Here is an 18,158-nt window from a genome sequence, read left to right as displayed (position 1 = left end):
CCAATTTTGTTTCATTTAGGTGGTGTGAACAAACATGTGGTGAATTGTGGTGACCACACCAGAAGTGTACACATTGTACTATCCTGGTATTGTTAGACACATTTTTGCTTCTCATATCGAAACCACTGGAATAATATAACTAAAAATTTGGAAACATTGTTTAATGGTAGGCCTCAATGTAAGTTAGAAAACAAAACATTAAAAAATTGGACCACCCCCTTTAAGACTATTGTCAAAACTTGATTGAGGGAAGCTGCATATTCCATATTACGCAAACCCTGTGTAGGCTTACATGAAGGTATTATCTATTCCTGCTCCAGTGACACTTCATTAATTTCCCTGGACCTTTGGATGAATTGTAATATGTGTACATCCATACAATGCACTTGTCGGCTGCTACATGTGTCTCATTTCACATAATAACTTGGAATAAATACCTCATTTCAAGTGGAGGTCACTTCAAATCATCCCCAAGTCACATGGGTTATTAATATAGAGAACATTCCATAACCATGTGACTTGGGGACGATTTGAAGTGACCTCCACTTGAGATGAGTCAGGTATTTATTCCTAGCTATTATGTGAAAAACCATTATTTGGGTTGTAGTGATAGTTTTCATAAGGGTGAATCCCACCCAGAGCAAAATTCATGTGGTGTCACTGGAACTGGAAAACATAATAATACCAAGTCATTTTTACAGAATTCATAACAAATAAAATGCAGCAATTTGTTCAACATCTATTGTCACTTTGCTAAATAACTAACAGCTGATTGTTGCTAGATATGCCCATTTCCCATCAAGTGCAACCACAGTTGTTGTATAAAGCTGAGCTACTTTTGGCCAGAATCTTAAACCTTACTTATATCATGTAGCAAATGATAAATTGCTACATGCTAATTATGCATGTAATTTTGTCATTTTACTGAAATTAGAGTGACAGCAAAAATCAATAATAATATACAATAAACATCCTAAAAATAGATGCAAGTTTCCATGCCTATACTTTGTTCAACTGAAATAAGCATGACTTAATTGCATCATGACTTGGTGTACATTTTTGTTGAACGGCATAACGAAGTTGGGCGTGGCGTCTCCGTCAAATAAATCAACTCAGCATAACTTGAGAGATGTCCATGCATTAAAAAAAAATAAACACAAAAAAATAGTTTTCACCTATTACCATTCAAACAAGGTATTACACAAAGACAAATTAAATAATGCAGACCAGATCAGTTTGGAAGAATAGGCTGTCAGTTGAAATCCATACACCCCCTATGAAAGACATGACTTTTAATTTCCCACATAGTGTATATTTCAAATTGAGTCACCCATTCAGGTAAGCTTGTTGGGGGGAAATTAAGGTCATGTGTTCCATAGGGGGGTGTATGGATTTCAACTGAAATAGCCCAATTCCACACATTTGGTGGCATGTTTTTTCAGAGATGCCACAAAAATCAATAACTATATTGAATTCATTCCTACCTGACATTAGCACCAGAAAATTGAGTAGTTAATATAACATAATTAAACTATTGTTTATAGGTAACACTTACTTTACAGTTGAGGTTAAACCACACTCCATGACATGTAAACAATCATTCTACGGTTTTGAATTAATATGTTAAGAACCCCAATTATGTTTGCAACATTGGTAGCAATATTTGCAAGAGAAATATGTTTATTTTATAAGTGGATAAAAATTTCATGATTTTTCAAAATGCAAAACATGCGGCCCAAGCAAGCTAAACTATATTTCATATTTTTCCTGTTTCGCAGGCTTTAAGCAGCATGCACAGAGTGCGACTGATTGCTCTGCAATCTGCTGTTGTATACTCATTAGGCAATTCCAGTTGAAATCCATACACCCCCTATGGAAGATATGACTTTAATCTCCCCCACAAGGAGTGTGAATTTCAAATGGGGTTATCTGAACGAGTAACTTATTTTGAAATCTACACCCCCTGTGTGGGAGACCAAAGTCATGTCTTCCATGGGGTGCATGGTTTTCAACTGGAATAGCTTATTGACAAGTCAACATTGATCTACTCATATTGGCAAGGGTTGGATGGTGCAAATGGAAACCAACACAGAATACAGGGAAAAGGATTTTGACACACAAGAAAGGGCAATGTCTAAATAGCTGTGTTGTATAATATGCAGATTTACCCTCTCTTGAATGTAAAAAGGTTGTAGTGCAATAAGTACATTCAACCTTCAACTTTCAGGACACTAACAGCTTTCTCTCAGCTATTTTAAGCACTACTTTGATCTCCACTGGGATCTATATATTGCTCATCAGATCACATTTCTTAAACCCCAAATCTGCCACAGCTTTTTCACTAAGAACATCCAACCCCGGGATTTTGAGCCGTGGTTGTTGAACGGAAGTTCAATGCAGCTGAGCTGGCTAACAGTGCTCTAAAAACTCTCATAGAGCACTGAAAAATCAAGGAACTAATTACCATTGTTCTCTCATAACTTATCAGATCACCTATTTAACTCAAACAAATACTCTAATTAAAAGGTGGTATGGAGTCAAGTCAGTGTACATGAACAAAGGTGGCCACAAAAAGCAGCAGTAGCTTACAATAAATAACACCAGGAAAATTCCCCTTCTTCCATTATTACATGTGGTTTAATTAAAAGTGGCCCCAAATTGACCCTGAGCTGATAATGACATTAAATTTAAGATGAATCTTCTGGTTCTTGCTCCTGTGATGCTTCCGATATCTCCTCCTGTTCAATGAATTCAAACCCTTCTTGGCCGTTTTCAGCAGAACTACCAGATTTACTAGACCCTTCATTCTCCTCCTCGGCCTCCTCCTGCTCTTCTGTTATATTTACTGTTCCCTGACTCGCATCTTTTGATATTGTGTCGTCAGTTTGTTTTAAATCTTTTACCTCAATATTTTGTGCTTTTAATTCTTCTGGAGTGTCATTTTTACTGTTTTCACTGTCGTCTTCTTTGCCTTCGTCCTTGTCCTCATTTTCTTCGTTATCATCTTTTTCATCTTTCTTGTCGCCGGACATGTAATCACAAATATAAACTGGTTGAAATGACTCTAAAATTCCTACGTCTGCTAGAAGATTCGGAAACAACCAGAAGTGAATTTTTCCGACAGTTGTGGTCCATGCCATGCAGAAAATGATAAGCCGAACTGTAAAGAAAAAGCATAGTATCCTCTATTAAACACAAAAATCTTTTCCAGTTTCAGACACTTCACTGCTAGCAAAGTGGATATTTCCATACTTTTGTGCTCTCCTTTACATGCACAAAATTGATAAGTGCAAAAATGGGATTGTTCATTTAGTATGTAAATGTAGGTTTACATGATAAGAAGTTACACCAGAAATGGATTAAATTTAAAAGCATGATTACCTAGCTGGGAGTTTACATGATACCTCCACAACACCAATAAGCCCCAGCTAGGTTTGTGGTCTATGACCACCATTTGCCACTAGTTTTAAATTATGTTTAAAATTGCTGCATCCAAAATATTAAATGCAGCGGAGTATCCCTGAATATTCTGCAACAGTCTGTGCCAGGTGCAGCATATTTCAGCATAATATTAGCTGATTAGGACTCTGAAAATGTACACTACTTTTACATTTTTTGGGGAAAAATAAAAAGTACAGTATCTAACATTGGTGGATGGGCCTAACAAATTATAAAACAAGTTTAGCTTTTGAGCAAATGGACTCTTCCCAAAAATTTCTGGACCTCAATATATGAAAGTTGACAGCCAGGATTTTTTTTTTTTTGGGGGGTGACTTTGAAAAAAGTGGACCTTTTCCCAAAATGTTTGGACTTAAAGCATAAAGAATGTAACGTTTTTGCTCGCTACACTTGCAAATAGGCAAAAAAAAAAGCATAAGCCATAAAAAACCTGTCAGTTTGGTGTTTTTTTCACTCACTACACTCGCAAAGTGGCCTTTGGTGAGGACTACCCACCTGCCTATATGCCCTTGATAAACTCTATGAACCATATACTTACACACAGCTAGAACAAGTACACTGCCTACTAGTCCTGCTCCACCCAAACTTGTGTAGTAGGTGCCTATCCTCATCCAGTGAGGCCACAATGGAAACAAACACACTGCAATTGCTCCAATAACTACAAAACAAACAGTAATTGTCATCAACCATAGCAAAGTACACTCGGTCAGTCACAAAACTATATTATATTGCATTTATTTTAACAATGCATCACCCGTCCATCAATGTTTACAATACTGTTAACGCGCCAACAACTGATGAAATAGCATTATTAAAAAGTTACTTCCAGGAAAATGGCGACCCACAAACGATTCGGTGCAAAGTTTTATGTAGAGGTGAAAATTTGTACATGTTTGGAATATCTACACTAATAAATAGAATCTCTACCAACTTTGTTTTTCTCCACAAGCCTCAAAATATATTGGGGGCTGAGCTACGGTCGGTTGGGAAACCCTAACCAAATAATTAATTTTCCACAGCCCAAAGGTAGTGTACACATGCAAAACATGCACGCCAGTGAAGTATGAGCAATTTAAATATCAGGTTGCTTGATAATTTGAGTAGCCAGCAAATAGCTTTTTAGAATTAATAGCCACACTGAAAAGTGTCAAGAAATTATGGTGTAGCCCTGGATGTATTTTTGGTCAAAGCAGCCAAAAAACTCCATTTTCATTATCTAAATCAATATATATTGAAAAATAACACTTTGATGTTTTCCAAAAGTTCATTTTGCAAATCATATACATTTGTACTTTGAAACTTGCTTGATTTATTGTTGTTAATTGAGTTATGTACGTTTTACAAAAGTGTTGTTGTTTCAGCCCTCTTTACAACATTACTCAAGAACCATGAACCGCTATAAAATGATCAATGCAATTTTTGCCAAAGCTCACTGCCATTCGCAAGATGCTGTGAACTACAAAATCACAACAGTTTAAAATAGTTGCTAACCTTAATATAATCTCAAAAGCAACTGATACGTGTTAATTGATGCTGAAAATATATGCCGAAAATACTGGCAAGTTTGTTGTCAGAAACGGCACTAGGTAACAAATGTTTTTTTCTAAAAATATGGCAAGCTTATGGATCAGCTGTCATTTTTGTGAAATTTTATGCAACTAACAAGAAACACCCATTACCATTGCAGATAAACATTTGTCAGGGACTCTTGCACTTGCAATATGCGACTATAGTATATTTCTATGTACACAAGTCCATATTTTGCAATGGGATTTGTCTTCAGAGATATATCAAGCAAGGGAATATGTTAATTTAATGCTGAGTGCTAGCCATAGGCTTCAACATAAAATGTCAAAGTTTTGAGATATCAAGAGCTATCTCAAGAACCACTGAACCAATACTAGGTTTGTTCATACTCATTTTAATGCATTTTCCATGCTGATTCCAAAATGTACAAAAATGTACAATTCTGAATTTTTTTAATTTTAACCCTATTCTATTACCCCACAGAAGTGGTATATTTGAGTGGTGTGGAGGTATCATATTAACTACTGCGTTGCAGTGTTATCGGTTGGGTAAAAACCAATAAGTGGCATACCATTGGCAAGCTTGGACTTTAAGCTTTTAGAAAAACAAGTTTAATAATTAATTATGTAAATTTTATGCAAATTAGCTCATGAATAATTAATGAGCTCATAGTCAATTTTGATGAAAAAAAATATTTTGATTTATATTTTTGAAGTGTATGAGTACATCAATGTGGCATTTTCATGCAGTTTTAAATACACTGCCGTGTTTCTACATGTACTAAAAAGAAATCCGGGTTGATTTGGGCTATATTTCAAAAGTTTATGGACATTTTGGGGCTATTTTTAGGGCAAATTTTGGCCTAAAAATGGTTAAAATATGCACGTTTTCAACATTTTAAACCATTTTATGATGTGTAAATGGTGGTTATATTAGGAAAAGAGGTTTTTGGTTGATAGAGAAGTGATAAATTACCAAAACTGTTCAAAAGATAAGACCTTATTTGTGTAAATATTTTTTACATACATATTAAGCCATTTCGTGCCATATGGCACGAAATTGATGGGGGGGGTAATAGAATAGGGTTAAAAGAAAATTTCCTCAATGATTAAGTTAGTGACATATTATATGCCATCTGACAGATACAACAACAACATACATCACTTTACATGTTTGACTTACCTAATAATGCTCCATATACATAGTACATGGGTTTGATGGGATCAAATACCCACACATAGGCCTAGAATGAAAAGACAAAAAACAACAACAAAAATATTATTGTCACTTCATGATCTATTTCAATAATGTTTGGTGATGAGGTGATCCTTATGGTTGAATGGCAGCCTACCAAATAGAACTGCTGACAAATGGGGTGATTGGACTTACAACTCAAAAATAAAAGCATACAAATGTAGCTAGAACTAAGCCAGAGTTATACTATATAAACTGTGTGATTTACTCTTCAATAAACCTAGATGCTACTATCCTAATATTTTCCTGGTGCTCAATAGACATTCTCAATTCACATCCTCAAAAGTCCTTTATTATAGAATGACTTGTTTAGTATCTAAAAATATCCCAATATCAGGGATTTTAAATGATGAGATTAACTTACGTCATTGCCATCAGCAAAAAACTGATCATCAGTTGGTTCCAGTCGTACCTTCCTCTTTCCTTCTTTGGTCTTTTTGCCAGATTCTTCCTTTTCGTTGTCCTATGTACACACATAAAATCAGGGTTTCAAGTAAATCATTATGCTACTAAATATGTATGTCCAGAATAGATTATGGGAGTCCAATTTGCTCAATAACGACTTATGCTTAAAGCGTTAACACTGATCAAGGGTGATCATATTGTGCAAATCAATTCAAGTTTGGGACATTTTATAACAAATTAATTTGTGATTGGGGCTCAAGCAAACTGACATACATGTATGAAAATATTGAGAGAGAAAAAATCAGCAGGGATTGAACTCTGGACCGGTAATCCAGCGTCCGGGTTCAATCCCCGCTGAGTCTTAATTTTATCTCTCTCAATATTTTCATATGTCAGTTTGCTCGAGCCCCAAACAGGTCATTTAAACATTAATTTCTCGGGCTTGCATCGTTTATTTCCGATCCTCGCATATATTAATTTGTGTCTCGCATTGTCTTACGCCCTGCTAGGGTGAAGCATATAGGCTGCCTCCTTCTTCATTATTTAAATAAATTTGTAAACACATTCTAATCCATGTGTCAACTCAGCGTTATAATATAATTCTGTCGCACAATGCATCAATCAATCTTGAATCTTGGGAAGGAATTGACTTTAAAAAATCATCTGAGTCGATATTGAAATTACACAAGGATCTCCTTTGTTTCATGCAAATCGGTTTACAAGAATCTTTGCAAGAATCAATTCACAGGTTTTAGTCCAAATTTGAACCCAATGACAGACATTTCTTACCTTACTACTGCCCTTTTCATCCTTCTTTTCTTTCTCTTTGGTTTTCTCCTTTTTCTCCTTCTTTTCTGGTTTCTTCTCCTTTTTTTCTTCCTCTTTTTCTTTCTTGTTTTTCTTGACCACCTTTAGGGCACGATAAAACATCCCTTTGTACAGCAACCTGAAGAAATATAATAATACAGTTTGGTACTACAATTTCAACATAAGTTTTTTCATTTAATCTACTTTACTGGGGCCCAGTCTGTGATAAATAATTGTAGTTGAGCCATAGCTCACAAAGTGCTGCACTTTCAGGGACCACTCAGAAACTTACAGTAGGGCTACCTACCCCTCACATAGTGCTAGGCCTGCTAAGAATACGTGATTTTGGAGGCCATAAAACGCATGCCGATTTTCCAAAAAACATAAAAACACAAGAAATTTTTTTTCTAAGTTATAGACCCTAAATTTCTTTTTGGTAAAAAAATAATAAATTGGAGCATATCCTCCCTTGGGAAGTCTTATACAGTATGCCAACCTTATCTCTTAGGATGAATCAATAATCTTTTCAGAGTTTCACTGGGTTTCATTGCTGTGTTTATACATACTTGCGGCATGTTCTTTGGAGTCTTTCAGACACTCATTGTATGACATGGCTATCACTCAGTCCTTTGCACTGTCTAGCAAGTGGTAGATAGGCCATTGCATAGTATTTCATCAATAAAATCAAGAAGATTATCATACAAATGTGTAAATTAACTTGTCATCTGTTTGATATTTTCCAAGACTATGACATCAATAGCTTTAATAATATCTTTGCCATTGGATACTTACTCGTTTAGGTAACGGGCAACTGAGTTTCTGTCCGTGAATATAATCTTGGTACCCTTTTCTCCAGATGCCCACTTGGAATCCAGCAAGAAATCTACAGCTTTGGAACCTGCAAAAGGCATAATGTTTAGAAAACTTTAAGTCTTGTATTTATTTATTTCAAATTCATCCTCAAAGTCAAAGAATGAGAGTTATGACAGGGTTCATGGTTCTGAACTTTATTAAGTACCGTAGCCAACATATCGGCTTACATAATTATTGTCATGGGTTTCCCAGAAGGCCGAATCTGGATTTTTATCAAATTCATGTCACACATAAATTATTTTGAATTACAGTACAAGGGACTAGTGCTTTAGCTCAAGAGGTGTCAGTAGCATATCACATTTTAAGGCAACTGTGCTGTGCTGCACCATTAGCTAACCCTGTATGCAGGGTGTTAGCTAGGAATTGAGGTTTGCCTGTCATTTGAATAACATTTGACTTGACCTTTTAAACATTTACCAGACTTCATCTACAGCCCATTGGAGGTTCAAATATTGTGTTGCTATGACCTTGTTTTGCAAATCTGGTCTACTATAGTTTTCAGCAGGGTTCTTCAGCGGTCTGCCAATTTGGCGCAGTTTATGGCATATACAAAAGTAGGGTTCTGATAATTTAATTTAATCACATCATCATCGCATCGGTCCTTATTCGCTGATCAAGCTGCATTGCATCGCATGACCTATACTATGATCAGCTCTTAATAGGCGAGAATTATTCAGTTTTTGTTACTGGGCGAGTCAATAAAGTTCCAACTTACGCACACGTAAATTCACAAAAGCGCACATCATTCACGCATTACGCACAGCGCAGTTTGCGTAGGTGATGCGCCCAGCTGTGTGTACGCCATTCTATATCAATCCACGATGTTATAAGTCATGGCTATTACGAGCTGATCAGAGTATTACGCGACAATGAGACAGAGCAGACGGACACCGCTGAAGTAATATGCTGAATAGTATAAAAAGGTCAACAGCCTTTCTCAACACCTACAATTATGCATCTGTCAAGGCTTTCAATTTTACCTGTCCCATGAGCAAACTCCCTGTCTAATATGTTTTTTAAAATTTAACAAAAAGATTTCATTTCATTTCATATTTATTGAAAATAACATCGTGGCAAATAGCCAAATTGCGTCACTTTTTACAATATATTAAAACATCAAAAATTATTTACTATTATTATACATAAAAGTTATTAAAATACATATTACAAGAAATAAACATAAGAAAAACATATAATATTCAGAATTATATTGCACATAATTATAAAAGCTTATCTCCACACTCACCCCATCACACCACACTCACACACACCCACCCCTAAGCACACCTCTTACTCCCAAACACAGTGACCACAAATAATACTAGCCACACACCAAATCAAATAAGCATCAAAAAGCATAAAAGAAACACAAAATTATATTGCACATAATTATGAAAGCAAACCCCTTAACTAATCTTATATCCACACTTATCCTCACAAACACACCCCCACTCACTCTTGAGCGCACCTCTTACATGAACTTCCAAACACAGTCACCCTAAATAATATGCATACATACCAAGTCACTCAATACACTCATATTCACTGTCATACCCATACCATAAAAATTGTCACATCAAAATAATTAAATTAAATTGCATCAAATTGTTAAACTGCATCAATGGGTGAAACAAAACATCAATTTTAAGCATTAAGTAAGTTGATGAAGTGTGGAATTGGACTCTTTCTGAACCGCTCAGTTCTACAAGGTAAACGAGTGATGGAATTTGAATTATGCAATTCTCTGCCATGCATAGAACGCCTTGTAGGGGAATGAGATTGGTCGATGCGATCACATTTTGGCAGAGACTGAGCAAATTTAACACTGTGATTTTTCCTACGGTCAGAAAGAGTCTGAATTCCACATTCTTCAATTGCATCAGTATATGAGTTGTATTTCTTGCCAAGTATTATTTTGCAAGCCCTTTTTTTTTCTTTTTCAAGAGAATTAACCTGTTCACATGTCAAAGACGAATCCCATACAACATCACCATATTCTAACAATGGCCGTACATAGCCTTTATAAATAACTGCAAGTTCATCAGATGTAAAACCAAATCTTTTAAGAGTACGGAGCATATACATGCGGCTATTGGTTTTTTTTAGCATTTCATTAATTTGTTTGTCCCACTTCAAATCATCCTGTATCCAAATGCCAAGAATTTTAGCAAATTTAACAAACTGAAGAGGCACATCGTCAATAGACACAGTGGGAGCAGGTGGGTCATTCATGAAACAAACCTGAAGCCCTTGACACTTGGATGGATTTAGTGTCAAATTATTATTTTTTGACCAATCAACAAAACTGTTCAGATCTTTTTGCAGCGTACTCTTGGTAGGATAGGATACATTTGATGCCAAAGATAGGTCATCTACATACTTCCACACACTAGCATCAGCATCTGATGCTGCATCATTGATAATGATTTGGAAACCCAAAGGGCCCATTTTTGTGCCTTGTGGCAACCCCCCATTTAAGTTTTTGTAGTCAGATAAAGTTTGGTTATATCTGACACACTGTTGTCTACCAGAAATGAAACTACAAATCCATGGAATGAGTGATTCTCTCACTCCTATATGAACAAACTTGGAGATGAGTAAATTGTGGTCTATGAGGTCAAAAGCTTTTGAAAAATCCGTCACGACAACAGTGCCCACATTTTTTGGTAAATTAGCCCCAGTGTGTAGAAAATGTATCAGACTAACCAGATAATGTGAGGTAGAGACTCCTTTAACATTACCGTATTGGTTGGGATCTATTTTGTGTTGAATGTCATCAAGAATCCAGTCCACAACAAAACCTTCACTGATTTTAGCAAAACAGTCCGTCAGGGACACCGGTCTCAACTTGTCAATATTCGCAGGATACTGCTTAGGGATAGGAATCACAATCGCTTTTTTCCACTGGTGTGGAACCGTTCCCTCAGTATACTGAGCTATTCAAGATGTCAGTGAGAGGAACACTCAGCTCAGTATGCAAATTCTTTGACAAGACGAGGCGGTATCCCATCAGGACCTGTAGCTTTTGATGCATTGATCCTTTTTTAAAACTGAATACACATTCCATGGGTGCAAACATGGTGGTGAGCTCCTTGCTGGTAAGTATGAAGGGAGCTTAGAATTATCAAGGGCTCTAAATTAGCAGAAACATCCACAAATTTACAATTGATGACATTTGCAATTTCGTTGTGTCTATTAGCTTGGACCCCTGGCACCTGAATACATGTTTCATTTGAACAGTTCCTTGTCATGACCTTAACCTGGCGATGCCAGTTTTTACTGTCAGTTTTGTGCAAGTGTCTAACTCTTTCAGCATAGTAATTCATTTTTGTTTGCTCAATTAAACGCTTGATTTTATTGCGTAAAACTTCCACTGAGTTGTGTTACCTTGCATGAAGGCAGTCTGGCGGTCACGCAATTAGATTTTTAATTTTCTGAGTTATCCATGGTTTGTCAGATTCATGATGTTTTACAGTGACCAATGGAAAATGTGTTTCAATTGCATCATTCAACTGAGCATAAAAGGTGTCAGTTTTGGCTTGGACCCCAGATGTGTTAATAACTTCATCCCAATCATGGTTTTGAATCCATGTACCAAAACTACGGAGATTAGAATCCTTAAATGATCTCACACTGGACTTCTTGATTTTATTACCAGGGATTGAACTACATGGCTTAAGAACAATGCAATTGTGATCACTTTTCCCAATTGGTGGTAAGCAAATTGGTTCATTGTAATGCTGACTAAAATTGGTAAAAACAAGATCTAGTATAGCATCCTTTCTAGTTGGAAATTTAATGAGTTGTTTCAATTGATTGCCAAACAATAATCTGTCAATCGTGATTTATTAAAGTCTCCAGCAATTACAAATCCAATGTCAGGATAGGATGTACGTAGACTATCAGTAGCTTCAAGTAGATGGTCAACGAGCAGATTCTGTAGTGCAACTGGTGCATCTGGTGGAATATACACGGCACAGACTGCAATTGCCGACACCTCTCGTGGCATACGGTGGGGACGCACCATTACCCAAACACATTCCAGCTCTTCTGGGACTGTAATTTCAGTTATGAGATAAGAAGTGATATTGTTCTTCACATAAACTGCTACACCTCCTCCGCGCTTCGAGGCTATGTTCTTTTTGGCGTGAGACAGAAAATAAGTTATATTGGGGAATGTTCATTTTAGAGTCCGGTAAGCCAGGGTGGAACCAAGTTTCACTTACAACAAATATCTGTGAATCGTTCTGAGAAAGGATAACTTCAGTTTCATCCAACTTTTCCACAAGTGATCTGGTATTTGTGACAAAAATCGATGGAACAGGTGAACTGTTTGAACTGTTCTTATTTGTACGTTATGTGCTGCTCTCAGGGGCTCTGGGTATGGGTGTTAAAACTCTAGGTCTACTGCGATGGCTTGCAGCAGATGATACATGGCTATCATCGTGATCATGGTACTGGTACGAGTCATTATCATAACAATCACCCATTGATGCATTGTGCTGGTCAAAAAAGCTAAAGTCATCATGCATGACAGGGCGCTGTTATTGCATGGATGGTGAACACGGATCTGTCTGTGGGTATTTTTCCCTGCTCTACGACCACGAAAATGTTTCTTTATACCAAGCTCAGTGATGTTATGCTTGGCCTCACTATTAAGAGATGTTTTGTTAGCTTTCAGTCTCCACAAGTCATTACGACTGTATGTTATACGTGTGCCATGGTGACGAATTTGGAAAAAGATGAATCCAGATTTGCAGGCCTTCATTTTTAAAAATTGCAGGAGCTCTGTTAATCTCTCCTGAGTTTACTTAGGTGCGCAACAAGGAGCTCAGTCTTTTAATATCTGTATCAAAACAGGGATTCAATAATTAGTGAGGAGATCAGTAAATCATACTCCTAAAATGTTGTTAAGTAGAGCTGTAGGAGCTCTGGTGCAATTGAGCTCCCCCAAAATGAAGGTCTGAATTTGGCTGTCTGTCAAACTCATATTCATGACGATATAAAACAGGTCTGCACTGATTATTTCCTCCCTGTGCTATATCCAGGGCCGGATTTACCTTTTGGGGGCCCTGGGCCAGGCCAAAATTTGGAGGCCCCAAACGCACCGTGAGGAAGGCATGTGCACTCAAGTGGCCAAGTTTGTATATTTTACTAGGACATTTGCGCGCGAAGTCTATTTTAGCCCGAATTGAAGCTGAATTTTGCTATATAACAGACCTGTGCGCACGAAGCGCGCAAAATTTTGCAATTTTTGTAGGCTATTTTGAACCAAAACATGGTGTTTTGGGGCTAAAATGGGAGATGCCCACTGCACAGGGCAATTTTGGGGGCCCCAAAAATTTGGGGGCCCTGGGCCCGGGCCCATCTGGCCCTATGGTAAATCCGGCCCTGGCTATATCCCTGCATTTACCTGTGAAATATTCCACCTTGTGTCCTCCTATCTTGCTGGTTTTAGTGGCCAGGTTAAACCGTACATGTTTTCCCACAGCCGTCTCTTCTTCATTGGGTTTCTCATCATCCTCCTGCAAAAATTGAAGGTGATCATATAATGTTATCATTATCATAGGCATGCTATATACCAGTGATGTACCATATCGTTTGTTGTCGGACTCAGCTCGGACTTGGACCCAAAAAGACTTGGCTCGGCTCCGACACAAAAGGACTCGGACTCGAAGCCGAGTATGGCGGAGTCCATGCAATTAAAGCCATTTTTAATGTGAAATGATTATATTTTAAAATGTCAAAATAGATCTCAATTTGATTCAAAATTTGTTGATGTCACTTTATTTGCTTATTTTCCTAAAATTGGGGGCTGTCAGTATCAAATCTGTCACGTGTTTGGGCCAATTTAATGCTTTGGTCATGAAATCATGCCCCTGTCTGACTTAAGTTTGTTTGGCTTAAATTTTCGTGGGAAAATTGAGTGTCAAAAAGGGGGGCCCTGAAATTTTTGAGGTCTGTAAAGGGGGGCCCGAAAAAATTTTTGGCATCAGGCCCCCCTAACAAGTGTTTGTGAACGGTCCCTAAGCGCGCACCAGTCACATATTACATACCGTAACACAACGCAGTAACGCACAACTAGTTTGCGCCTAACAGCGAGCACGCCATTCTATAACAATCAGTGTTGGAATTAAGCATTTTTTTATGCGTATCAAAATTTGCTTTCATTACTTTTGGGTCAGTCCATCTTAAATCACCTAATGGGTTGCTGGTCACCCTCTCGGATTTTGTTTAAAATCACTTATATCATAGCCCTATGTGCCAAATGAACACATTTCAAACGGTAGGTCTCTACTCCTTGTCGTTTCCGAGAACCGGCCTATTGAAAATTGGGTCAGACCCCCCCTTTTTGGGCATGCATGTCGCGACATTAATTTTCTTCCGAGTTTAGACATCCATATCTTCCCCTAGGGGTAAGCTACAGGGCTACAAATTGGTAATCTAGGGTGTCTTTGACCCAAATAACCAGATTCTGGACTCATAAACAAAGTATCTCACCCCCATTTGCTGATATAGACAGATAAAAATGCATGTTCGTGTTGACGCACATGACAAATTCCTGTTTTTGACCCCCCTCTTCTTCATCCTAGATGTCAGACATCATCTATTTTGCCTTTAGTAGGCAATATAGGTTCAGGTGTGACCCTCTATAGCAGGGTAGACCACTCATTGGCTTAATAAAAATTTCACAGGGGCTCAAATATGACTCCTCAGCCAAAAGACCCCCCGTTCGTGACCCCATTTGACCTTGTTGGGAAATAATCCACCACAACCAAACTCACACAAATTCAAAATACTTGCATGATGTTCCTCTGTACCAAAAATCTTAGTGGTGTCAAGCCATCTTCATGGTTAAATTAGTGTTTGAATCTCTCATTGAAATACACAGTAAATTGATGAACTTTGCATTCTGGGAATTAGAACATTACAGTGTATTTCAATGCGATCTCCAAACAGTCATTTAACCATGAAGATGGCTTGACACCACTTTGATTTCTGGTACTGAGGAACATCATAGAAGTATTTTGAATATGTGTGAGTTTGATTATGGTGGCTCATTTCCCACATAATAAAATTTGGGTTGGTATTTAGGACAATTTTGTGTGTATTTCAATGGGAAGTGGACAAATTGCGTCAAAAACATCAAATATTCAACGAGCCATAACTCCAAAACGACAAGGAGTTGAGACCTACCGTTTGAAATGTGTTCATTTGACCCATAGGTCTATGACATAAGTGATTTTAAACAAAATCTGAGAGGGTGACCAGCCAACCTTTTCTGAAAATTAGGTGATTTGATATGGAATGACTCTTTTCTCTAGTCTTGCATGCCTTGGTACATTCACAAATTTCACATACTTCAGTGTGTCAGTTATTGCTGCTGATTTCTGTTTATTCCTCAAACGTTTAAACAGGGTTTTTTTTCCCGCCCTTAAACGGCATTTAAACATGTTTACAAACGGAAGTTTCCCCAACAAAAAAATCCACTTTAAGCTTTACAGAAATTATGCACAAAAAAACGGGACTGGAAAAAATGAAAATACCAATTAAATCTTCCCAAGACATCGGCATGCATACATACTATACTAAAATGCAGAAAACCTTTGACGAGCGCGTATTGTAAGGATACATCGTGTATTTACTGCGTTGCACGCACTTGTCTCTGATTGGCTGCTGAGGCGATCTGTTGTTGCCGAGTGGAAATTTATGAATGAACTGTGCGCCGTACGCGTTGTTAGCGCCGAATTTGCAACATAACGGTAGTCGCGCTCGTCAAAGGTTTTCTGCATTTTAGTATACGGTACGCTAGCCTAGTTTATTGTGGAGATTCATTTCAAATGATTGACCCCTTATTGTGGAGGTAATTTGATTTACTTTCAGCTAAAAATATTGGAACTCAAAATTTTATGAACATCCCTAAGCTAACACATGAACAGACTAGTCATCTCAATGCAGAGGAGAGCGTGGCCTAGCGGTTAAGGCATAGGACTGTGAACCCAAGGGTCAAGGGTTCGAATCCCAGGTCCGGCTATTTGTGTCCTTGAGCAAGACACTTCACTCTACTTGCTTAGTGCTTCGGAGGGCACTTTAAGCTGTCGGTCCCGTGTACATGCATATTTTCTCACATTAATGTAGTGTGCACGTTAAAGAACGTCACAGGCTATTCGAAAAGAGCAGGGGATCATCTAGTCACTAACTATAGAAGCCATTTTCCGAGGGGCGGAAAGACACAAAATTTGTGTCGTATGACCTATGACCCTGATAAACAACACGAATTACTCCATGTGGAAGTTGTTGAGATTGCTTGTGAGTTTTGTTAATGAAATTCCTATTTTGTAACAACATGTAACACACCAAAACATAAAGATCGACTATCTAATGACTTCATAGTCTACAATGATCCTAAATTTACCATTATCTGCGGAATCCTTTCTGTTCAAACACGAATTTGTAGTTTCATATTTTTGCCGTGATCGCAGTGTTCGGTGGCTGCCAAATAATTCAACACTGATGGTCATGTGATGACCTTCTTCAATCCGGTCTCTGTGGACCCTACCACTTCTTAATAGGTATGCTACAACTTAGAAATGAATGAGGTGATGGGATCGCCGGGATCGCCCTCACGCCTCTGGGTAATTTGTCAATCAAGTCAATTACCTCCCCTATAGCCGAGTGGAATTAGTAATATCATGAATATGCTAATTCTGACCTGTTGTGACCTCCCCCTCCTTCCCATATTGCATTGCGCGATAAACATGGACGACTGCGAGTGAACAATTCGGCGTGCTCACCGATTTCATGCCTAAAATGTGTAAGAAATAATCATCTGATTTCAATATGGAATCAACAAGAAGAAACCGTAATCACCTCATATACGACTAGAGACAATTTCAGTACAATAGTAAGTGTGCGTAATTGCTAACGAAGATGAATTAAAAACCGGTAACCAACACGTTAAGGATGCACCTCCGTGTACATTACATAACCACTCAGTCTCTCCCTGATAGTCATATAACGACCAAATGATAAATGACGACTATCATGGAAGACTGAGTTCCGCAGTCTAGGGATCATCCCGGTCATGTTGACTGTACTTCAAAATACACTCATCTACTCTAGGTTCCAGAGTAAAAAATAAGTACAGCTTGTCTGTACGCAGTGCGACAATACTCATACATGTACATATGAGGGAGGCACTTATAAGGAAGAAGAAGAAGAAGAATTGACACTTGACTCGCATTGGCTTGCATTGCAGTGGCACTGACTGTGTCTGCTGTGGCCGGCAGTGCAGTGCCATACGGGTGACATTTCACCTTGTATTTCACTGTTTGCGTCACATAAATTCCTTTCTGCACTTTTAAAGTTTTACCAAAATCATATAGTAAATTATGATTAAAATATATCATCTACAAATGTTTGAAAACCACTAGATTTTACCATTGTTTACCTCTTTCTTTTTACGCCGTCTGACACTGCGATCCGCCATGATGCAATTTGTCGGGAATAAATGATGGCGCTATCAAAGATGATGTGGCAAAAGTAATGTCAGGGGGAGTCTGGCAAGACTATCCGGTTGCTTGTTGAGTGGTGGTGTCAGATCAAAGTACGGGTCAGATCTTTGGAACTTTTTATTCGCGATGTAGGCCTATGGCAAATAATTAATGATTACTATATTTTTTTTGGTTGTTTTTTGTCTGTTTAGTGTTTGACTGCTATGTACACCAGATGTGTACACAGTGATTTTCATCACTTCCAGTATACTGTTTTCCTGACACTTAAGTTTTGTGGGCTCTGGAATTGGCAATTTTGGGCCATCGAACTTTGCCTGT

At 37.8% G+C, this 18,158-nt stretch overlaps 1 protein-coding gene across 1 annotated transcript; it reads right to left on the bottom strand.

Annotated features, from left to right (window-relative positions):
* Nucleotides 1–1,692: 1,692 nt before the first annotated feature.
* On the bottom strand, nucleotides 1,693–17,823 carry LOC140156705 (translocation protein SEC62-like). Its single transcript, XM_072179639.1, has 8 exons — nucleotides 17,777–17,823; nucleotides 13,739–13,850; nucleotides 8,245–8,350; nucleotides 7,435–7,591; nucleotides 6,605–6,703; nucleotides 6,169–6,229; nucleotides 3,998–4,117; nucleotides 1,693–3,160 (listed from the first exon to the last, which is right to left on the bottom strand). Exons 1-8 carry the CDS (start codon nucleotides 17,813–17,815, stop codon nucleotides 2,688–2,690), a joined length of 1,167 nt encoding a protein of 388 aa, XP_072035740.1. The 5' UTR covers nucleotides 17,816–17,823; the 3' UTR covers nucleotides 1,693–2,687.
* Between the last annotated feature and the right edge of the window lie 335 nt (nucleotides 17,824–18,158).

This window comes from Amphiura filiformis, chromosome 7, assembly GCF_039555335.1.
Source record: "Amphiura filiformis chromosome 7, Afil_fr2py, whole genome shotgun sequence".
Taxonomy (NCBI): domain Eukaryota; kingdom Metazoa; phylum Echinodermata; class Ophiuroidea; order Amphilepidida; family Amphiuridae; genus Amphiura; species Amphiura filiformis.
Note: the sequence above shows the minus strand (reverse complement) of the source record. Positions and strands in the feature narration are given on the sequence as shown.

Excerpts from the sequence above, each read along its gene's own strand:
- LOC140156705 (XM_072179639.1), bottom strand. The coding sequence starts at position 17,815 with ATGGCGGATCGCAGTGTCAGACGGCGTAAAAAGAAAGAG. Across the intron at positions 8,351-13,738 it reads CAAGGTGGAATATTTCACAG|GTTCCAAAGCTGTAGATTTC; the intron begins GTAAATGCAGGG and ends TGCCTTTTGCAG. Across the intron at positions 3,161-3,997 it reads TGTACTTGTTCTAGCTGTGT|TTCGGCTTATCATTTTCTGC; the intron begins GTAAGTATATGG and ends TTTTCTTTACAG.